This window comes from Rana temporaria, chromosome 4, assembly GCF_905171775.1.
Source record: "Rana temporaria chromosome 4, aRanTem1.1, whole genome shotgun sequence".
NCBI lineage: Eukaryota > Metazoa > Chordata > Amphibia > Anura > Ranidae > Rana > Rana temporaria.
Genome location: NC_053492.1, coordinates 210,767,807 through 210,792,773, shown reverse-complemented (window position 1 = coordinate 210,792,773; position 24,967 = coordinate 210,767,807). Strand labels below are relative to the sequence as shown.

Here is a 24,967-nt window from a genome sequence, read left to right as displayed (position 1 = left end):
GTCCGGGTAGAGCTGTAGTGGGTTGTTGTGAAAGATTAGGTTGCGAATGGGGCGCGCTTTACGCATTATAGCTTCCTTCATCGGGTAGGAGTTTACACGGCATATAACATCGCGCGGTTTGGAGGCAGGACCCTTTGGCTTAAGGGCTCTGTGGGCTCTATCCATCTCAATGGGCTTGTCAGCTGGTGCGCCCAGTATGTCGTTGAATAAATTCTGGAGGGTCAGCTGGAGGTCCTCCGCCCCGTCGACTTCGGGGAGACCGCGTATGCGGATATTGTTGCGGCGCCCCCTATTGTCCAGGTCTTCAATGTGCCGCTGCATGTCCCTGAGCATAAGGTGATGGTCTGATGCCTGAGTTTGGGTGCGGTGCACCGCCAGTTTAGTCTCTTGTATCTCCTCCTCCGCCATCTCCACTCTGTCAGCTAAGTGCTTGAGGCCTGTGTGTAGGGCCTGTATTTCAGTGCGGCATGTCGCCTTAACGTCTTCAATCAATTGTTTGAAATCCTCTTTCGTGGGGAAGGCCTGCATATAGGACTGCCATGGCGGGGGAGGATATTGGGGAGCTCCTCTGGTGCCAGTGGGGTTATAAAGTGGATCGGTGGGGGACGGTCGGTGGCTGGAGACCAGTTCTGCGTGCCTTCTGGGCTCTAGGGGGGGGGGGGGGTTGATGGGATGAGTCCCATGGTTCGGACCAGGCCTCAGCCTGATCCCCCAGTGAGGTGGGGGCCCCTCCGTGCCACGGGGTGCTATTGCTGGCCATGGCTGCATATGAAGGGGGAGAGATCCCTCTCCGATCTCCGACCCCGGGCTGGATGGCCTGATGGATCTGTCCCCTGGCTGCAGGGGAGGTGTATTGAGGCCTAGCGCTGGCTGAGACGCTGCCCTGCTCTGGGGAGCTCATGGAGGCCTGGGAGTTGGTGGGGGCTTGGAGAGCCGGAAAGTCCTCCCCAGTGAACGTGGGAGAGGAGGAGTGCTGGGCCCCGTTTTGGAAGTCCTGATCCGGGGCGGTGCGGAGCAGACGGGGGAAGGCCCCCGTACATTGGGTGTCCCGGTCCCGGGGGTCGGGGATGGTTGTGGCCTGTGCCGCATGGTCCGCGGCAGGGGGGCAGGGGTGCGGGGTTCCACTCACCCGTTGCTGGGAGCCATCCGGGCTCTCAGAGGAGGCCGAGGTCTGCGATCGGGTCGGGGATGGCTCTGGATGGCTGGTCTGAGGTGAGCGAGGGGGAGATGTCCCTGTGTTGAGCGTGGCCGCGTCCGGCGCCATCTTGTCCCCTTCACCCGGCGGCATGTCGGGTGGCTTAAAGTAGCGCTCGAAGGTCGTGGAGGAGCCTGGCGGGGGTTGGGATGATCCCCGTGCCTTTGTGGATCTGGTGGTCCGCGAACCGCCCATGGATGGCTGCAGAATCCCCCGGTTTTCTGCCTAAGTGCTGCGGGCTGGAGAGGAGCTCTCAGGGGATGCTTCCTTCCAGGCTGGCTTCCGGTCACGCCCCCCCCTGAAAATACATTTTAATTGTAGATATGTTCAATAATGAGCAATGTCACAAAAATATGTATAAAAATATCATTTGGTCACTATTGAATGCCTTTGAGTAAAAATAGTTTCATTATGGTTACATTTTAGCTGTACTGTGAGCTGAAGCATCTTTTGTTTTGGATCCTACTTTTAAAAAGTTTAAGGTGAGCCTATCCATCGATAAACAAAGTTGTAATAAACATGTTATGCAGAAAGGAGGGGGTAAATAATTACCTTACCTGCTGCCTGTGCTGCTGAACACCACTCTGTGTCACAAACTACGGTCAACGGGAGTGAACCACAACTGCGGTTAGCGAGAGATTTCAATGCACCTCTCTATGTTATGTGAGATTTCAGTATTGGACCCCAGGTGTCACTCCAATCAGAGAAATGGAGTTTGGGGGTTCTCTACCTCATCTCTCTCACATATAGAAATGCGTTGAGCTAACTAGGGGAGGTGGTATTACAACATGCCTCCAACCCGTAGCGTTGAAAGATTACGGTAAACATGAATGAGCACAACTGCATTAAAGATTCCAATGCACTTCTCTATGCAAGTGATTATCAGTACCGGACCCCAGGCGTCACTCCAATCAGAGAACAGGAGTTTGGGGGTTCTCTACATCATATCACTTTACATAAAGGAATGCATTGGGCCACTAAGGGAGCAGGTATAAAATACCTTCAACCCTTAGCATAAAAAGTTATAGCGAACAAGTTCAATATTTTAGGGCGGAAGCCCGTATACATTTAACAACACATGTCAAGCACGTAGCATATGAAAATACTGTATGCAAGTAGCATTAATTTGAGAGAGGCAACTTTAGCTTAATTAATTTGAGAGTGTATGTCCCTTTAAGATATTCCACAGTGATCAGCTGAAGGCACACTAAGTAATCCCAAGCAGCAGGATAGTATTAAATAAGCCAGATTTAAATACAGTACTTTGTAAAGGCTATATGTGAAGCGGGTAATTCTATAGCAGTATAAGTAACGTAATGATGCTACTTATCCGTTTGCAGAGGATGAGTGTTGTCCAATAAGCAGAATACTGTAGCGGCAATGGGATTCTTTCATGGAGGGTATCCTGGTGGGGGATATCTTGGGGTGTCCGCAGCAACTGTAGTAAGCTTGGCAGCTTAGATCCAGGCGCGGAATGGTTTCTAGTTTAGGCATAGCTAGTACCTGTAGTTTTTTTTGTAGCCAGGCCAGCTACGGCCGATAATAATAGAACAGTGTGTAGCAGATACGCTGTTCTATTTATTAGGATACAGAATATGTGCCGAATTGAGCGTTAATTACGCTTGGCACTTCCACGGTCCACACTGGAACGCACGCGGTGCTGGGCGATGACATCAGCGTATGCGTTCCAGCGTTGAACACAATACAGCGACGAGAGCCGTTTACACTCTGTTGCTGAGGAATAATCCCCCAAAATCTACTAGGAAACCAACACTTTCAGGAGTGTCAAACTTCTGTATTCTCTGTGATGATCTTTGGTTCCTCTTGCCAACCCCTACACCATTAATGTGTGCTGTAGTGATGTAAATAGCAAGTACCTTCTGCAATTTTCCAGTTTTAATCCCACATCTTTCCTTTTGCAAATCAATTTTTAAGAGCCAAATTAGATGCATTTCCAACATTGTCAGTGATAAACATATGTCAGAAACAAAATTATATGAAATTGCATTGAAACTTACACAGCATGGTTATGACAAACATTTGGATAGTGAATACAGGATGACACAATCTAAAGTGGATGTAGCAACTAAAATGAAATATTGTGGGTGACTTAATTTCCTTTGTTATCCAAAAAATATATAAATTTGGAAAACTGTACCACAAAACTGTACAACATTATCCTTTTGTTGTACCAGCTGAGTTCTATTGTCATCCTTTTTCAAATTAAACAATGTGGCAGCACTGTCTATAACTCTATACTACAAGCAGTGTGTGTAAAATATTTCACTCAAACTATTTCTACTTTCGGGGGGTCCAAGAAAAATGGATGCTATTCACTGTTCAAACATAGTAAAGGAGAACAATTTAGTCTCCTGTTGGGAGATTTTCCAATAAAAAAAAGGGGTAATTACAATTGTTCTTTTGTAATATACATAGTTACATAGTTACATAGTTAGTCAGGTTGAAAAAAGACACAAGTCCATCCAGTTCAACCACAAAAAATAAAAAAACAAAATAAAAAACACAGTAAAATCCTATACACCCAACTCCATACCCACAGTTGATCCAGAGGAAGGCAAAAAACCCCAGCAGAGCATGATCCAATTTGCTACAGCAGGGGAAAAAATTCCTTCCTGATCCCCCGAGAGGCAATCGGATTTACCCTGGATCAACATGATTAAACATTTTTGTGGAATTTGTTAAATGGGTGATACTACCAAAATGTAAAGGAAAGAAAAGATAGATATAATAACTATGCTTTTAGAATCAGACAGAGAAATCCTTGACAAGGTATTTTGGACCAGATTCACAAAAGGGATACGCAGGCGTATCTGCTGATACGCCGTCGTATCCCTGTTTCTATCTATACGGCTGATTCATAGAATCAGTTACGCATAGATATCCCTAAGATCCGACATGTGTAATTGTTTTACACTGTCGGATCTTAGGATGCAGTACCGCGGCCGCCGCTGGGGGGAGTTTGCGTCGTAAACCAGCGTTGGGTATGCAAATTAGGAGTTACGGCGGATCCACGACGGTTTTTCGCGTTCGCTACGTTGCCGCTAGTCAAGTTTCCCGTCGCAAAGTTACACTTTTTTTTGGTGCCTTAACTTTAGTCAGCAAGTGTATTGCTGTCTAAAGTATAGCCGTCGTTCCCGCGTCGAAATTAAAAAATCAAAATCGTTTGCGTAAGCCGTCCGGGAATACGGAAGTATGCTACGCGCATCGCCGTTCAAAAAAATGACGTCACGGCGCGCAAAGCACGGCGGGAGTTCGGAAACGGAGCATGCGCGGTAGGTCCGGCGCGGGCGCGCGCCTAATTTAAATGGCACACGCCCATTTAAATTGGCCCGCCTTACACCGGAGGCCGCGAGCATAGTTTTCATCGCAAGTGCTTGGTGAATCAGGCACTTGCGATGAAAAATTGCGGCGGTGTAACTTATCTAGGATAAGTTACGCAGCCGCGATTCTATGTGAATCTGGCACTTTGTGTATAAATTCTCATTTACTCTCCCAATTAAGGTTTGTAGTTATTGATTCAATTCCAAAAATGAGTTTTGAGCTTTTATTAAAATACAAAGGTAAAATGGAGCTATAGACCTAGAATCCTAAACCCTTTACAGGCCTTAATTTATTATAAAGCAGAGAAATAGTTATTAGTTATTAGAATGTATTAGAATTTTTTTCTCATCATATGTAGGAATATGATTATCTCTTATTAAAATGGAGGTTCCCCCTTCTATACAACATTCTTCTAAACAAACGGGCTCAGTCAGTCAAAAACGATTCCGCAGTTAAAAAAAAATTGAAACGCTTCCATACCTGTGTTTCATGTGTATCAACCAGGCACTTCCTGGTCTATGTGCAGTGGGGCTGGGCGTGTCGCTCTGTCCTTCCTTTGCCGCAATGCTTCCTGGGTTTACAGCGTCACGCTGCCCAGGAAAGCATTCACAAGCCCCGAACTCCAAATCGTGCGTTATTTCCGCTTGTCACATGACTCATGAAGCCAGTCATGTGACGATAGCGGGGACGATAGCGCGAGATTCAATACTGGATTTGCTGCATCCCGGAAGACACGGACGAAGGGCTTCAGACTGCCAGGAGCCAAGATGGAAACGTCCATCGCTCTATTTTATAAAGTTGACTTTCGGATGAATTAAGAATGCTGGCGCATAGATTACTGGGACGGGTGAGTAAATTATTGTACATTTACTAAGCGGGAGAAAGGATTTTTTAAAAAAAAAAGAATTTCGGGGGAACCACCCCTTTAAGATTTGTTATATATTATAGCAATATTCTAAGCCAGGTTAGGAAGTAGTTAAACCAGAAAATGTATCAGTAAAAGGTTGATCTTAAGACAGGGTATTGCTTTAGTCATCAAATTATGCTTTCAGTTTCCCATGATTGAGGTCTGGCCCTGGACCTTATGGATTTTATCAAGATTTTGACTTATTTTTATTTTAGTGTCTTGTATTTTTGAGGATCGGTTACTGTGTAAATAATAATTGCGTAATTTTTTCCACAAACTGTAAAACATGTATCAGTATATATTTATCATCATTTATGCCTAGTGGATTTCTTTGTGAATTATGTGCAGCTGCAGAGGTCTATAATTTTTTTTATTGTTTTGTTAATAAGAGGGTGGTTTATAATGGGAAAGTGTATTTAGCACAATTTAGTGTATTTTGTTGAGTTCTTTGCATTTGTGTTTTCTTGTGTATTTTTTCATTATTTTGGTATGTTTTCTCACATTTTTGCACTTTTTTTCTTACTTTTTTCACTGTTGTATTTTTATTTTGTGAATATACCATAATAATCCGATTAATAAAGGCCCATTTTTTGTTACTAAAAAAAAAGTCCAGGATAGTTGAAAGGAGCTTCCATAACCCCCAGGTTGTAGAAGCCCTGATAGAAGAATATAATATCATTATTTGTGTGGGAAAAGATCTGTGTGGGCATATTGGAAGGATGCAATAGATGGCAAAAGCATTTTGGCACTGATAGGCGGCACTGATGGGCACTGATTGGCACTGATAGGCAGCACTGATTGGAATTAATAGGCTGCACTGATTGGCAGCACTAATTGGCAGCGTTGATGGGGACTGATAGATGGCACTAATAGGTGGCACTGATAGGTGGCTCTAGCATGTTCAAGCAAGTAATCATATATTTACTCATATATATTTCTTACAAATATACAATTGTGGGTCCATATTGTTAACCACTTAAGCCCCGGAAGAATTTACCCCCTTCCCGACCAAAGCACTTCTTGTGATTCGGCACTGTGTCGCTTTAACTGACAATTGCGACGTACGACGTGGCTGCCAAACAAAATTTACATAATCTTTTTCCCACAAATAGAGCTTTATTTTGGTGGTAATTGATCACCTATTCAGCTTTTATTTTTTGCGCTATAAACAAAAATATAATGACAATTTAAAAAAAAAGCAATATTTTTTACTTTTGCTATAATAAATATCCCCCAAAAATATATATACATTTTTTTCCCTCAGTTTAGGCCGATACGTATTTTTCTGCATATTTTTGTTAAAAAAAATCGCAATAAGCGTTTGTTTTACACAAAAGTTATAGCGTTTACAAAATAGGGATAGCTTTATGGCATTTTTATTAGCATTTTTTTTACTAGTAATTAAGGATGGGACAAACACCCGAACCCGAACAATTTACTGTAAGTTCGGGTACGAGTTTGGTGTTCGGCAATGTAATGGCGTGCTGCAGGGCAGCTAATCAACATTTGTTTAACTCGTGTGACCTAGAAGCCATCACAGCCGTGCTTACTAATGGCATGGCTGTGATTGGCCAGTGCAGCATGTGACCCAGCCTCTATATAAGCTAGAGGCACATAGCACAGCACGTCACTCTGCTTTAGATAGGGTAGGGAAAGGCTGGCGCTGCTGCTGCTCTGAGGGAGAAAATTAGATAAGTGAGTCAGACTCAGTCCTGCTTCAGAAATCAAATTACTCAGCGATCTACATAGCACAGCAAGTCACTCTGCTTTAGATACTTTAGGGAAAGGTTGCTGCTGTTGTTTTTAGGGAGAGAATTAGATAGGAGTCAGTCAGTCCTGCTTCAGAAATCAAATTGCTCAGCGATCTACATAGCACAGCAAGTCACTCTGCTTTAGATACTTTAGGGAAAGGTTCCTGGTGTTGCTTTTAGGGAGAGAAATAGATAGGAGTCAGTCCTGCTTCAGAAATCAAATTAGACCAGCACTGCATATGTTACTGTGAGATACACCCTTTAGATACTTTTCTTCTATTGTGCTATTCAAAAAACATCCATTTAGGGCAACAACAACAAAAATTGCAGTGTTTCCACCATATCTGTACGTGTGAGATACACCCTTTAGATACTGTTCTTCTATTGTGCTATTCAAAAAACATCCATTTAGGGCAAAAAAAAAAAAAAATTGCAGTGTGTCCACCATATCTGTACGTGTGTGAGATACACCCTTTAAATACTGTTGTTCTATTGTGCTATTCAATAAACATCCATTTAGGGCAAAAAAAATATTTTTGCAGTGTTTCCACCATATCTGTACGTGTGAGATACACCATTTAGATACTGTTCTTCTATTGTGCTATTCAAAAAACACCCATTTAGGGCAAAAAATTATATTTTGCTGTGCCAGCTTTCGGCTTCACAGATGGGCACTCAATGCGCATGCTCAAGCGGCGCTGTGCTACCTGATTGGACAGGCGATCGCCTGGGACCTGTCACGTGTCCCAAGCGATCGCCTACAGGGAGGGGCCGCCATAGGCGATATGACGTATTACCTAAGCAGTCCCTGGGCGGAAGGAGGAAGTTGGACAGGAAGTCCCACTCCTCCTGAAGCCCCCACTCCCCCCCCCAAAAAAATACAGGCCAAATGTGGCATGTAAGGGGGCGAGAAGTGGGTTAAGCGGAAGTTCCTCTATTCTTCACATTTAATCAATTAGGTATTACACTTTATTTGCAGAGGAGAAGCTCTATTTTTTTATAGTTAATATTTATCACTTAATTGGCGCAGAATCTATTTTTGTTTATCAGTGAAAGGATCTGCCTGCTTCTGCCTCATTCATTCTGTGGATCTGTGCTTTCTTTGAGACTCCTATTGCTTCTCCCACTGATTATCAGATCAACAGTTATCAGAGGGACAGCTTTGACTTGAGGAAACTAAACCCTGCTCCTCTAGACATGTGCAGAATGGAAACATTTGCTTTGGATATATTCGTTATGTTACCTCGTCCTCCTCCACCGCCGCTTCCATTACTTTTTTAGAGACATTTTAGTACTCAAAAGTTCTGGTCTCAATTGACTTCAATGGGGTTCGGGTCAAGTTCGGGTCAAGTTTGGGTCTGTAAAAAAATTAATTTTTCTTTGTTTCTGTTATAAAATGTAGCAAATTTGTAATTTTTCTTCATACATTTTGGCCAAAATTTATACTGCTACATATCTTTGGTAAAAATAAGTACACATTGGTGGATATTATTTGGTCTTTGTGAAAGTTATAGCGTCCACAAGCTATGGTGCCAATATCTGAAAATTGATCACACCTGAAGTACTGATGGCCTATCTCAATTCTTGAGACCCTAACATGCCAGTAAAGTACGAATACCCCCCAAATGACCCCTTTTTGGGAAGAAGACAATCCAAGGTATTTAGAAAGAGCCACGGTGAGTTTTTTGAAGTTGTCATTTTTTCCCACAATTCTTTGCAAAATCAAGATTTTTTTTATTTTTATATTTTTTTCACAAAATTTTCATATTAGCAGGTTATTTATCACACATAGCATATGCATACCACAAAATACACCCCAAAACACATTCTGCTATTCCTCCCGAGTATGGCGATACCACATGTGTGAGACTTTTACACAGCGTAGCAACATACAGAGGCCCAACATGCAGGGAGCACCATCAGGCGTTCTGGAGCACCCAGACCAATTCTGACATTCCTCTCCTACATGTAAAAATCATAATTTATTTGTTAGAAAATTACATAAAATCCCAAATATTTTTACTGGTTACATCTTTTTAGTTGCAGGAGAGGACTAGGGCCAAAATTATTGCTCTCGCTCTAACGTTCGCAGCGATACCTCACATGTGTGGTTTGAACACCGTTTTCATATGTGGGCGGGACTTACGTGTGCGTTCGTTTCTGTATACGAGCACACGGGAAAAATTATTATTTTTTTTTTTACTTTATTTAATTTTATGTAAACATCCCTTGTAATAGGAATATAGCCTGACAGGTCCTCTTTACAGTGATATATGGGGTCAATAAGACCCCACATCTCACCTCTAAGCTGGGAAGCCTGAAATAATAAAAAAAAAACGATCCTGGCTTTGATCGTAGCGGTAGTCGGAAGAAGCACCAGAGGGCGACTGGAGGGGGGAGTCCCCTTTCGCCTCCCGTAATAACGATCAAGAGGCAGAACAGCCGCCATGATCATTCTTATGGTGTAGAGAATCGCCGGCTGAAAAAGATGATATCTGAATGATGCCTGTAGCTGCAGGCATCATTCAGATATCCCTGCACAAAGTCAAGGACGTCATATGACGGCTGGAGGGCAGGAAGTGGTTAAAACGCATCTTTTTTTCCAGAGTATTTTCCGGGTATTGCAGAGTTCTGGTCGGGTATTGCAGAGTATTTGCTGGGGGTATTGCAGAGTACTGGGAGGGGTATTGCAGAGTGTTGTGCGGGGGTATTGCAGAGTATTGTGCGGGGGTATTGCAGAGTATTGTGGGGGGGATTGCAGAGTACTGGCAGGGGTATTGCAGAGTATTGTGCGGGGGTATTGCAGAGTATTGTGCGGGGGTATTGCAGAGTACTGGCAGGGGTATTGCAGAGTATTGGGCAGGGGTATTGCAGAGTATTGGGCAGGGGTATTGCAGAGTATTGGGCAGGGGTATTGCAGAGTATTGGGCAGGGGTATTGCAGAGTATTGTGTGGGGGTGTTGCAGAGTATTGTGTGGGGGTGTTGCAGAGTATTGTGCGGGGGTATTGCAGAGTATTGTGTGGGGTATTGCAGAGTACTGGCAGGGGTATTGCAGAGTATTGTGCGGGGGTATTGCAGAGTACTGGCAGGGGTATTGCAGAGTATTGCACAGGGGGTATTGCAGAGTATTGCACAGGGGGTATTGCAGAGTATTGTGCGGGGGTATTGCAGAGTATTGTGCGGGGGTATTGCAGAGTACTGGCAGGGGTATTGCAGAGTATTGCGCAGGGGGTATTGCAAAGTATTGCGGGGGGGTATTGCAGAGTATTGCGCAGGGGTATTGCAGAGTATTGCGCAGGGGTATTGCAGAGTATTGCGCAGGGGTATTGCAGAGTATTGTCAGTAGTCAGCGGAGCGCACCATCTGTTGCGCCTACTACGCAGACTTATTCCATTTATCCCCAAAGAAGACGTAGCAGTCATGGTGGGAACAATCGTGAATTCCAGACTGGACTATGCTAACGCCCTGTACCTCGGACTCCCAAAGTACCAAATCTCCCGTCTGCAAGTCGTTCAGAATACGGCCGCCAGACTGGTGACTGGGAAAAAAAAATGGGAATCAATCTCACCTTCGTTGAGAACCCTTCACTGGCTGCCAGTAAAAGACAGAATTGCATTTAAAGCATGGGAAGGCTCCGCAATATCTTTGCGACAAGATAGAACCTCACAATTCGAATCGCGTTCTGCGATCCACCGACCAAAATCTGGTCAGGGTACCAAAAACCAAATACAAGTCCAAAGGAGAAAGAAGGTTTGCTTTTCAGGGTCCTAGACTATGGAATGCTTTACCAACCAGCATTCGGTTGGAGGAAAACCACCTGACTTTCAGAAGACAGATCAAAACTCTGCTCTTTTGATGTCATGAGACACGAACAACTAGCGCCCAGAAGCGATTCAGTTCGCATGCGCCGCGCTTTATAAGTTTTTCATTCATTCATTCATTCAGAGGTATTGCAGAGTATTGCAGAGTATTGCAGGGATGGCTGAGCAGGGATGGCTGGATCTGTGACTGCAATAGTCACAGATCCAGCCCACAGCGCTGCTGACACCCTCTCTCCTCTTACACTGTACCGATCGGTACAGAGAGACATGTAATCGCTCTGTCATTGGACGGAGCGATCACGTGGTAAACAGCCGCTATCAGCGGCAATTTACCGCGATCCGTGATGCGCCGGGTTCTCTGGACCCGGCGGTCACAGACATTCCCATGTGGGCGCCCCAGGGGGCGCGCGGGAGCGCCATTCTGGGAGGATGTCAATGTACGCCCTCCCAGAGTTAACGAACCGCCCTGTAGACGTATTTTGTTTATGGGCGGGTGGTTAAGTGGTTAAGATAAGTGAATGACCACCTTGAGACATCAAATATAGGGACAAGTGTGGGAAGAAGATAATGGGAGAAGCCACCACCAGCATAAGGAAGGCTTACCAGAGCAATTGGACTCAACAAGGTATATGCCCATTTGCCCAATAAGCCGTCAAGGCTTATGGTGTCAGCACACCAAAAGATAGGGACATCAATGTCTGTAAATGTTGACACAGGAGGATGGTGATCACACTGCCCCTCAGCAGAGAGGCAAAGCTCGGCAAGAGATTGGTTGAATCCTTCCCATAAGCTCAGAGAATACAACCAAAAATGAAACAAAAGTTCCACATAGTGTAAATCTGCCATATACAGAATATTTATTAAAAATTGAGGAACACTAACATTTGAGCAGATAAAAAAAGCGCTTGTAAATAAACTGTAGATTTAATGCAATGGCATCAGCAGGGCTCGTCGTGACGCATTTTGTCTGAAGAGACATCATCTGGGGTGTAGACATGCTGTGGTCATTGCGTTTATATAGGCATTGTACCCCAATAACAGATGCAAACCTGTGGAGGATTAATCATGCAATAATGCAATCACTTACTGATTTCCAAAATGGAGGCAGCATGTGCGCTTCAAGCCTCGCTATGGCCCGTATAAATCACATCATTGGCTAGACATCGCTATGGTTTTTGTAGCATTGACACCACATAACCTTTGTAAAAAATTAACTGCCACAATGATGAAGATGCACCAAGATTGAATTAAAACATAGGAACTTTTTTACCTTATTGCATTCTATGGTGTTTTATGGACACACAGAGCAGGGCTCAAGATCGAGCATACATGAGTATGGCTTGCAAGCTGCTTGCTATGGGGACATTCAGTGGGGAGGGAGGAGGAGCCAGGAGTGCTTGCAGTGGACCCAAGAAGAGGGTTGGGGCTGCTCTGTGCAAAACCATTGCATCAGAGCAGGTAAGTATAACATGTTTGTTGGTTTAATAATAAAAAAGAAGCTTTACAATCACTTTAAAGGGAATTTGATCAGTTTAATGATATCACAAGCTATAGATTTTATAGGCGTGTGTGTTTTCTACAATTTGTAATGAAGTCACCCAATGAAGGAAAAACTTTCTATAGCCCTTTGGAGTATAACAACTGAGGTCATAACAAAACTTGGAGCAAGAGCAATCAATTCCATTAAATGAAGGGTAGAACATACCACTACAATAAGGGGAAAACTATTTATTTTACTTGGGTGTAATAGTAGCAGACTGAAATTAATCTGAAAAATGTCTTCCTTCAGAAATAGCCTAGAATTCAAATCTGATAATGGATCTGCAAAGGGATCCTGACTGAACGACAGTGTCATATACCTGTATGCAAAGCCTGAGATGATGAGGGTGGCCTCTTGAATCTGTCCAAGCACCCTTGGAATTTGAGACAGGGTCTGCTGGGTTGATGGAAGGACACAAGTGTCAAGGGCAGACACTGGAAACCAATTCTTGGGAGTGCTGGTGTCAGATGGCACAGGTCAGCAAGGAGGTAGAAATGTGATATCAGTAACAGCGATAGGCAGTGAATGGAAAACAGGCAAAGGTAATTCAAAAGCAGGTCAGGTAGAAGCAGGGTCAATAACAGGGTCATTATAAGTATGAGGAACACAGGAGCAAGACTGAAGACCAGTCAGCAATGATCTTGTGCAGAGCTCAGGTTTTAACTACTTCCTGTCTGAGGCTCTTTACCACATAATCGGCTGTGATCACACAGCTGATCACAGCGTGAACGTCTTTCCTCAGTTCGCGCTGGCGTCTCTCCCTATCAGGGGGGTCTGCGCTGATTATCAGCACATTGATTATCAGTGCAGCCCCCATGAGAGGTACCCATCAGCTACAAATCAGTGCCCATTCCAGTCTGTGCCCCATCCGTAACGCCTGTCAGTGCCCATAAATGTTCCAATCAGTGCCCATAAATGTGCCAAACAGTGCCCATAAATGTGCCAATCAGTGTCCCATCAGTGCCCCATCAGTAATGTCTGTCAGTGCCCTTCAGATGGCAAACAGTAATGCCTGTCAGTAGCTCCTCATCAGTGCTGTCTATCCAGTGTCATCTATCAGTGGTCATCACTGCCCATCAGTGTCAACTATTAGTGCCACCTATCAGTGCTGCATATCAGTGCTGTCTATCAGTGCCCATCTATTGTATGTATCAGTGCCTCCTCAGATGTGCCCATCAGTCCCACCTTAATGCCACAACATTAGTGCCCATCAGTGCTGCCTCATAAGTGCCCATTAGTGCAGCCTTATCAGTGCCCGTCAGTGAATGAGAAAACTACATTTTATAACAGAAATTAAGAAAGACAATTTTTTTTTTTTTTTTACAAATGTCAGTCTTTTTAGTTTGTTTGGCAAAAAAAAACACCAGAGGTTATAAAATAGCACCAAAAGAAAGTTCTATTTGTGGGAGGAAAATAATAAAAATGTAGTTTGGGTACAGTGTTGCATGACCGTGCAATTGTCATTCAAAAGTGCGACAGCACTGAAAGCTGAAAATTGTCCTGGGGAGGAAGGGGGGAAAGTGCCCAGTATTGAAGTGGTTAAATAGCCCACTTGGTAGCAGTGGACATGCCTGCATGTCCACATGCTTGTGTACATATGCATGCACAACATTGCACATGTAGTTAGGCTTCCATGCTGGCAAACACGTGCACACTTATGCGCATATGCATTAGTGTGATGGCTGACATGATGCTTTTGTCACAGAAGTCCAGCATGTTTGTGTCAGATTTAGCAAGGGAGAGGAAAATGGTGAACCATGTGCACCATGAGGTGCTCCTGAGCAGACATATGAACCCTGTGTTTCAGACACTTTCATCTACTCTGAGTTGGAGTGTGCATCGATGTCTTGTTCCTACATGCCCCCATGTGCCTCCAGATTCCACCGTTTTATGTGACTCCTGCATTTCCAGTTGCCCCAACACTCATATTTTGCCAATGATTTTTGTGTCTCTACCAATCCCAGCATCTACAGTGACCTCTGGTCTCCTATATCTATAGTGACTCTAGCATCTACAGGCACTACAGTACTACTGTGTCTTCGGTGACTCATGTATCCCCACTGACCCCAGTGTGTCTAGTGACTTCAGAGCATTCTGCATTACTCAGTGACCCTAGAGCATCCTGCTTTATCTGCTGACCTTACAGTACTCTGTTATTTTTCAATAATATCTGTGCACCCTGATCACCTCTGTGATACAAGCCACCATGCAGCCTCAGGGTAAATCCAGTATCTTCTGTACTGTCTCTTTCTCATGAGTAAAGATCCCTGTTTTTGACCTGGTCCAGCTGCATTAAAGCTGAATTCTAGCCTCAATTCTTCCTGTCACCTTTGCTTCTGCTTCTGGTGCTTGGTGGAAAATTGTGTTTTTTTATGTTACTTTTATTGAAGAGCATTGCAGCTGGCACACTTTCATTTTGTGTGACACCCAGCCCCCCTTAAGATCCAATATTGTATATTATGGCAATGATAATACTATAAAAGCAATAGGACACTCTTATAGCATCTCTGGGTGCTCAAAATGCATATGGACTCACTAAACTATTTGAAAATATACTTCTTTAGTAATTCAACCCCATGGCCATACATACAGTATTGTGCGTCACAAGCTTGGAAGCATCAAATCAGCAGCCAGACAAGTTATAATGATGGCATCTATGGTTAATAGATTCCTTTAGGTTTTACACATTGCACATTATTATTTTTTTAGTAAAAATCAAAACTGCAGAAATAAGTAAAGATGGAAATAAAACATACAATAGATTCAATTTCATGTTCTGTATACCTGTTCTTTCATCAGCCACTGGGAGCAATAATAGGGAAGCTTGCAGAATAGTTTTCATTTTATTAGAATTAAGAGCAATATTCATATATTCCAGAGCCAACAGACCTGTTGTGTCTCTGCCTTTATTAACATTTAATGCTTATCTGCACTTTTTTTTAGATTCTATCTAATTACATGCTTCACTACGTTATTCATATTAAAAAAATAATAATGGTAATACAAGTTTATGTTTGCTTCAGCATTTTGTTCTGACTTTTTTAATCAGAGAAGTTTTATTTGCATCAAGAATTTCTTGGCACTATATGTCACTTACACTCTATTGCATATTTATTTTTACAGTTGAAAATATTGGAGACAAAACATTCAGAAAACCAGTTACATAAATTAATATGCTTTTAAAGGCTCCTTTTGACAGTTTAAACAAGTTCCAAATCCAGTTACTATGTGATGCACAAGACTTATAAAGTTAACAAAAAGATTTCCTTTACCTTCCCTGACTTAGTCAAGTTGTAAAGACAATTGTTGACGCTATATGAAAATTTTTATAATAATCATAAAAATTATTAATTGTTTTTAAAATGGTACAACCTGTCACGTTTTGGTCTCAGGAGATCAAGGGTGCTGGCAATGCACAAATGGAAAAATAAAATATGGACAGCCGCACTCCAAAAAACCTTGATGGTTGTCTTTATTTAAATAAGGAAAAATGCACTACAAGTCAATAATGTATATTCAAAAAGTATTAATGTTCCATTTATTTAACAGACAAGGGTCAGTTTTAATGTACAAAGTGAAACAAGCTTCCACATAAGTGGAAGAGGCTTTCTAATTACTTTTAAAGCAGGATTGAACCTCAAAGTGAAACTAAAGTCTTGTTTGTATTAGTTAAAAATAACAAACATGTTGTACCTACCTGCTCTGTGTAGTGGTTTAGCACAGAGCAGCCCTAATCCTGAGCTTCTGACCCCTCTCTCCTGTTCAGTGTCCCCACAACTTGCTACGGGGGCATTCGAGCCGAGCTCCCTGTGTTTATTCAGATACGGAGCCATGGCCTGGCCTGCCCCCTTTCTCTCCCTATTGGATGACTGATTTTGATTGACAGCAGCAGGAGCCAACTGCCTAAGAGGCAATTTTCTTAATTTTGGAGAGGTTTTTCTGCCACGTATTGTTGTATCTACAAAATGGGAAGTAAAAAAAAAAGGCTCCCTCATGGGACATGGATTGCAAAAAAAAAAAAACTGAAAGGGTTTTTACCATTCCCTGCTCTACTGAAATATGAAAGAAATAAAGTTACCGCTCCAGGTGGATTGTGTTAGGATGATCAGTATGGTCTCAGGAGATCAAGTGTGCTGGCAATGCACAAGGCAACAAATGGAAAAAGAAAATATGGACAGCCGCACTCCAAAAAACCTTGATGGTTGTCTTTATTTAAAAAAGGAAAAATGCACTACAAGTCACAGCACACTACACAAGAGTAAAACAACTGACACGTTTCACACTATAAATTAGTGCTTATAGCTATGATTAAGCACTAATTTATAGTGCGAAATGCGTCAGCTGTTTTACTCCCATGTAGTGTGCTGTGACTTGTAGTGCATTTTTCCTTTTTTAAATAAAGACAACCATCAAGGTTTTTTGGAGTGCGGCTGTCCATATTTTCTTTTTCCATTTGTTGCCTTGTGCATTGCCAGCACCCTTTATCTCCTAAGACCATACTGATCATCCTAACACAATCCACCTGGAACGGTAACTTTCTTTCTTTCATATTTCAGTAGAGCAGGGAATGGTAAAAACCCTTTCAGTTTTTTTTTTTTGCAATCCATGTCCTATCAGGGAGCCTTTTTTTTTTACTTCCCATTTTGTAGATACAACAATACGTGGCAGAAAAACCTCTCCAAAATTAAGAAAATTGCCTCTTAGGCAGTTGGCTCCTGCTGCTGTCAATCAAAGTCAGTCATCCAATATGGAGAGGAAGGGGGCAGGCCAGGCTATGGCTCCGTATCTGAATAAACACAGGGAGCTCGGCTCGAATGCCCCCGTAGCAAGTTGTGGGAGCACTGAACAGGAGAGAGGGGCCAGAAGCTCAGGATTAGGGCTGTTCTGTGCTAAACCACTACACAGAGCAGGTAAGTACAACATGTTTGTTATTTTTAACTAATACAAACAAGACTTTAGTATCACTTTGAGCTTCAATTCTGCTTTAAAAGTAATTAGAAAGCCTTTTCCACTTATGTGGAAGCTTGTTTCACTTTGTACATTAAAACTGACCCTTGTCTGTTAAATAAATGGAACATTGATAATTTTTGAATATACATTATTATTATTATAGACTATTTGCAACACAAAAACACTCACAAAAAGTTCTGGAATGCCCTGTGCTAACTTACCTAAAATAACAGAGATTAAACAGGTAGATTTTTTCTCAGCTGACAGGCTCATAGTTCATATAAATCATGTCATTTTTTTCTGTTTTTCAGTTTTAACATGGAACCTAGCTATGATTTTCTACATATATATGAAGGTGATAGCTCCAACAGCCCTATAATTGGAAGTTTTCAAGGTTCTCATGCACCAGAAAGATTAGAAAGCAGTGGAGACGGTCTGTTTCTAGCATTCCGTAGTGATGCATCTGTTGGAATGTCTGGATTCGCCATTGAATATAAAGGTAGTGTCCTGGCAATGATTTCTCTGTTATGTCAATCCCTAATGCATTATAATCTGTATGCTTTATTGTTTGAAGGTTAGGTACTATCTTGCTATCCTAATCAGTCATCATGCAATTATTCTAATTTTAAAATCGAAATCAATTTATATTGTAATATACTGTATATATAAAATAAAAATCAGTTTTGCAAAAAATACACACATGTAAATACAGATACCACATACCACAGTTTTTTTGTTTGTTTTTTCTGTTGCAGCTTACCCACTGTATTTTTCTAAAATAACAGTGTAAGTTCACAATTATAAATAATTGCACTTCACTGAAACTATACAAATGGAAATGTTTTTATTTTCAGCATGCTGTATATTTTAAAGCATCTTTAAAGCATCTTACATATACTTTTGATAGTGCTGTAAAGCTTAAATGTCAACTCCTTCCAAAATTGATACTCCATTACAAAAATTATAGAGTAAGTTTGCATTTACATAGGTAGCTGGGGGAGATAATGTGCTGTGTTCTGAGGCATAAAAATGTCACCTTTAGATACAGCAACACTCTGTGCTATGGCCAGTTTGTATGTGGCCAAAACTCACATTCAGGGCTGGGTGGAGGCTTTATTCACAGGTAACTGCTCAGAGGAGTAAAAAGTAATAGCCATTGATTAGTACAGAGTTCAGAGATTCTTAACGGAGGCTGCCCCTGGCAGCTGCTATTTGTACATATGAATGTAGCCTTACTCCTTCCTTCCTTCCTTGTAAAAAACCTCTGCTGCCACAGTCTGTGATTATAACCGAGGAAGGCAGATGACTCAACCCGTTGATGCCTGCTTAAAAACTGATATTTCAGTTCTGAGAGGGGTTGTGTTTTAATTACTGTTATGTAATGTGCTGTGATATAATCTGCTTCAAACAGTACGTTACGTCAATCAGGCTCTGATACAGTGCACATGAGCTAGTGGGTAACATGGCAAGATGAGTAAAGAGCAAAATTAGTTTGCCTATTGTCCAATCAGCATACTGCAAATGGGTAGTTAATCAAGTTGCACTGCAATCAAAGACCAGCCAAACAAAGAAATTACTCATTTCAATAATGTATTTAGCTGTCTGCCTGGAGCTTACATGTACAAATTGTCATAAAAAAAATCTGGAAGCTTTCATCAGATGATTCTCACACAGGCTTTTATGTTTGTCATATGTTCCATTTGATAAGTTAAAAAGTAGTAGTATTTTTGTGTGGCAAGTCACAAAAAAGTAGTATAGAGTGGGGAGGCCATAGTCAGAGTACTGTTCATCCCATGTGATTGTTTGAATTCACAGTTAATTATCTAAAATGCTGAAAATGGACTGGGAATATCTAAGCTTTTAAAATGTTTAAATACATTACTGCATACCGAGTGGTAGCAAAATAGTGTAAAGGTCAAAAAATGTAAGATTGTATTGTTGCATATAAAAGAGTAAGGATGATGCTCTACATGCTTTAGAGGTTCACAAGCTGAGAAGAGGTCATGCTGTGCCATTGTAAAATTACAGAGGATGGAGACAAGAGTAGACTGCCGAGGGTCAAAGAGTAAAGCAAATGGGTCAAGAAAGAAAAAACACTTATTCGATGCTTACGACAAAGCTGAGAGAGAATGAGAGAAGGCTGAAAGGGACATGGAGAAATAACGGGAATGGGAAACATAATTAAAGAGAGGCAGCTGGAATCACGAGTGTTATATTTGAGAACAAATTACCTAGCGCATGAATTGGAAGGAGAAAAAAGAAAATGGAAATCCTCAGTACTGAAAGGAAAGGAGCTTACAAGTACAGATGAGAGAAAGTCAAACAAATGTAATAAGCAGGGTAGTGTTAACTTGGATTGAGTTACAGAATTAGAAGCTCATCTGCTCCTGAAAAGTACTTTGATTATTGCACGAGGACATTGTCCTTGATACAGTGTGCATATATGTTGGTAACACAATAATGGTATATGTTTCTCTATATTAATCTCTTTTTTTTTTTTTAACTAACATTTGTGATAATATGGTGTAAACATATTTATATAAAATAAATATAGGCAAAACTTAAATCCAAATAAAATGTAATATTTCTTTAATTTTGGTAATTCAAACTGAGTATATGATAAAAAATGTAAACAGAGTTTACCTTCAAAGAATGCTGTTTGTCAAAATAATTAGTAGACCAGCAGAGATAAGCAGGTGATATTATATACCAATCTAATGGCTTTATTTTTATTTATTTATCAGCATTTTCATCACAATGCCCAAGTTCTTGATAGGTTTACCTTAACCACTTAAGATCCGGACCAATATACAGGTTAAGGACCTGGCCCCTTTTTGCGATTCGGCACTGCGTCGCTTTAACTGACAATTGCGCGGCCATGTGACGTGGCTCCCAAACAAAATTGGTGTCCTTTTTTTCCCACAAATAGAGCTTTCTTTTGGTGGTATTTGATCACCTCTGAGGTATTTATCTTTGCGCTATAAACAAAAATAGAGCGACAATTTTGAAAAAAAAAACAATATTTTGTACTTTTTGCTATAATAAATATCCCCAAAAAATATATAAAAAAGTTTTTTCCCTCAGTTTAGGCCGATGCGTATTATTTTACTTATTTTTGGTAAAAAAAAATCACAATAAGTGTTTATTGATTGGTTTGCGCAAAAGTTATAGCGTTTACAAAATAGGGGGTAGTTTTATGGCATTTCTATTAATATTTTTTTTTTACTAGTAATGGTGGCGATCAGCGATTTTTTTCATGACTGCAACATTATGGCAGACATATCGGACACTTTTGACACCTTTTTGGGACCATTGTCATTTTACAGCAAAAAGTTCTATAAAAATGCACTGATTACTGTGAACATGACAATGGCAGGGATGGGGTTAACCACTAGGGGGCGATAAGGGGTTAAGTGTGCCCTAAGGGAGTGATTCTTACTGTAGGGGGCGTGGCTGGATGTGTGATGTCACTGATCGTTGTTCCCTATAACAGGGAACAGACAATCAGTGACACTGCCACAGAGAAGAACGGGGAAGGTGTGTTTACACTAACCTCTCCCCGTTCTTCAGCTCCTGTGACCCGATCACGGCGATCGGGTCCACGGACGCAGTCACGGAGCTTCGGACCAGGTCGCGAGCATGCCGCTGGCGGCGCGTGCGACCTACGGCTGGGCTCTTAAAGGGCAACGTACCTGTATGTGCCTGTGCCCAGCCGTGCCATTCTGCCGACGTATATCGGCGTTAGGCAGTCCTTAAGTGGTTAAACGTGCATTATAAATATCTATGTTAAATTTAGTTTCAAACTCTAGTTGTAGATTAATTATTATTATTATTATTATTATTATTATAATACAGGTTTTATATAGTGCCAATAGTTTGCGCAGCGCTTAACAAAATAAAGGCAGACATTACAGTTACATTACAATTTGGTACAAGAGGAATCAGAGGGCCCTGCTCCTATATAATGTAAACTGTAATCCTATAATATACTACTTGTGTGAATTACAGAAACAATTAGTGATTGAACACAATGTAATTTAATGTAGCCATGAACTTCTCCATTCCTACCTACTGATGAATGTGAATGCATGAACACTTTTTAAGAAATTATTTTAAACTTATAACACATGATTATATGCAATTCACAATGTAGACATTCCATAACTATAGTGTTTGAAGCACGCACAACATAATATATAATTAACACTGCTGTGTAGAGTGTAAATTCTGAAAAGGATTCACAGCAAAATGTATGTAAGGTTGTTTTTGACTTAAAGATGAAATCCAAGCAAACAGTTGAAATATAAAAACAGGAACTTGGGGGGAGGGGGGTGTGGTCTGGACACAGATGAAGATGGCTGCTTAAACCTTCTGCTCCAGCACACCAGGGTCCTTAATGTTGCTCATTGAAGGAGACAGGTTGCTTTACCATGGGCATACCAGAACCAGAGCTCCTCAGCATCACACTCCCACTCACACTGGAACTTGGGTACACAGCTGAGCAGTAACATACCCCAACTTTTTCTAACCCAGCCCCTAGAAGCCACAGCCTCCTCTTCTCAAGCATCCGGCGGAACACCTCGCTTTGCTAGCGAAAGTCGGGCACGATCCACTGATCCCAACTTACCACTGTGACACCACAGACAAGTAAATCACCAAACTTGATGACTTACATGCAGTGGCTTTGGAGATTAAAAAAATGCTATCAGCGGCAATATCAGATCTCTGCCTGGACATTCAAGCAGTAGCCACGTGGTTGTAGGAAGTTGAGGAAATCCAATAGCTGTTACTGGTCACAGAGGTGCATACCATGCACCTGCAAGAGCTACATCGGCACTTAGAAGACCTAAATGACAAGGAACACTGCCACAACCTTTGGGTACAGGGAATCCCTAAAGCTGTCGTGCCCAGCCAGCTGACACAGGCTATCCTCACCACATTCGAAGATCGCCTTGAGAGGCTTCTTGTGAGGCCAATCCACACAAAGTGCCCCCACCGTGCTCTAAGACCAAGGTGAGGAGACATACTGATCCACCCAGAGATGCGATCTGTTGCATGGTGAACTTTCAGTTCAAAGAATAAATCCATCTGAGAGACAGAAACAGGGGCCATATCCTCTTTAGCAGAGCTAACATTAAACTTTATCAAAACCTCTCACACATCACCCTGCAATATCATAAAGACCTCTTCTGCTTGATCTCCTCCATGACAGAAAGATACCCTATCTATCAGCCAGCTCCATGGGCCGCACAGCTGACTTGCGCGTCCCAGAGGACATACGATCTTTCTGTGAGGCCTCGTACACACGACCATTTTTCTCGACAGAATCTATCAAGAAACATGGTGGCAGAGCTTTTTTGCTGAGGAAAATGGTTGTGTGTATGTTTTTCATCGAGTAAACTGTCGAGGAACTCGACGAGAAAAAAAGAGAACAAGTTCTCTTTTTCCTCGACGGGAGTCTCAATTTCCTCGTCGTGTTCCTCGTCGGGCTGGTTTTCGACGAGAAACACGTTTGTGTGTATGCTAAGAAACCCGCGCATGCTCAGAATAAAGTATGAGACGGGAGCGCACCTTCGATAAAAGTAGCGTTTGTAATGGAGATAGCACATTTGTCACGCTGTAACAGTCTGAAAAGTGCAAATTGTCTCTTACCAAACTTTTACTTAACACGCAGTAACATAAGATTAGCAAAAGCAGCCACAAGGGTTGTGCCAGTGAAATCGAACTTCCCCTGCCGTTGTATGTGTTGTACGTCACCGCGTTTGAGAACAAGGAGATTTGGTCTTGACAGTGTGTACGCAAAGTAAGCTTGTGAAGTTTCTCCACAAGCCTAACAGGGAACTTGTCGAGGAAAACGATGTTTCATTTACGACGAGTTCCTCAGTCGTGTGTACGAGGCCTGAGGCCCCGTACACACGACCAGTTTCCTCGGCAGAATTCAGCTTCCGACCGGGTTTCTGGCTGAATTCTGCCAAGAAACCCGGCCGTGTGTACAATTTTGCCGAGGAAGCCGACGAGGAGCTCGACGAGGAAATAGAGAACATGTTCTATGGGAGCTCTCGGCCCGCCGAGCTCCTCGGCGGCTTCAGGGCTGAACTGGCCGAGGAACTCGATGTGTTTGGCACGTCGAGTTCCTCGGCCGTGTGTACGGGGCCTGAGAGTTTCGTTCTGAACTCCTGGATTGGTAAAATGGCTGCCACCTACCCCCTTTTTTAACTGCTGAACTGATGGAGGTGCAGCACCAAAGGGGGCATCCTCCTTCAAGACAACACTTCCCCCCACATGCATTGCCTCCACCAGCACACCAGCTGATCTCCAGGAGGAGGCAGCCTACCAGCTTCAAATGCTAACTGCAAAGCTCTTGTTGTAAATATTGACCCTTTATGCCTAACCTCTTTGGCAAGGTTCCTGGAGGAGCCTCTTTGAGTTTCTGTCTCAGGACTTCTTTGGGTCCCATGTTTTAGTCCCTGTGGAATATGGAGTTTCTAGATATGTTCCTCATGTTTTATGCCATGATGTTTTCTTTGCCCCTTTTCCAGGCCGGCAAGATATTGCATTTATGACTACTCATAGTTATCTTACTCAATACTTGGTACTATCTCGCTGATTTGTCTGCTCAACATGCCTACCATGAATCTGCTCTCATGGGCCCAGGATTTTGAATCCAGTGGACCCATTTAGGAGTTGTCCAGTCGCCAAGACACAGGCCTGGGCTGTACCACTACCTACTATGCAGCCACAGTATTTAACCATGCTTGATGTATATCCTCACTGTGCTAAGTAAGACTCTTTTGCCTCAGCATTCCCCTACCTGACCCTTGTCTATTTCCTCATCTTACCCTATCCATCCTCGGCTTCTCCTTTACACCCCTTCCCTCCTCTTCTTTCCCCTTCTATCTTCCGCCTTCCCTTCCCTATCCTCTGTCTCCCTTCCCCCATCCCTCAATCCTTTCCCTCCATCCTTTGCCTCTACCCATATGCTTGTCCAAACCATCTCTTCTGTGGTGCATCTGTTATTAATCACCTTGTGCTTGCCGTATAAACAATTGATGGAGGCAGGGTGGTTCTCTAGTTCTGGGATGATGCCATATGACATTGTTCCACTCTCATCGTGCTTGCACACCCAAAGGGGTGCAGAGTGTACAATCACAGCTGATCATATGTAAACAAGGAAATTATAATTATCAACTTTCCTCTCCTCACACTGACAGAGTGAGAGGAGAGCCAAGCAGTGCCCATCAGTGATGCCAGTCGGTGCCCAGCAGTGGTGCCAATCTGTGCAAATCAGTAATATCAATCAGTGCCCATCAGTGATTCCAATAAGTGCTGCCTATTAGTGCCCATCAGAGCCTGCTCATCAGTGCCACCCATGCTCACCAGTAGTTGGCATTATTCAGTGTTTTGTGGCACTGATCAGACATTAGATGTATAGTGCCTATTGTATCACTTTCAGTTTGGAT

The 24,967-nt window shown here is 42.4% G+C and overlaps 1 protein-coding gene across 1 annotated transcript in view; it reads left to right on the top strand.

Moving 5' to 3' along the window:
- CSMD1 (CUB and Sushi multiple domains 1) overlaps positions 1–24,967 on the top strand; it is an 833,985-nt gene that overhangs the window by 425,757 nt on the left and 383,261 nt on the right. Inside the window, exon 24 of the mRNA XM_040349812.1 lies at positions 17,819–18,006. Coding sequence (XP_040205746.1) covers positions 17,819–18,006 — 188 coding nt within the window. The remainder of the gene's footprint in view (positions 1–17,818; positions 18,007–24,967) is intronic.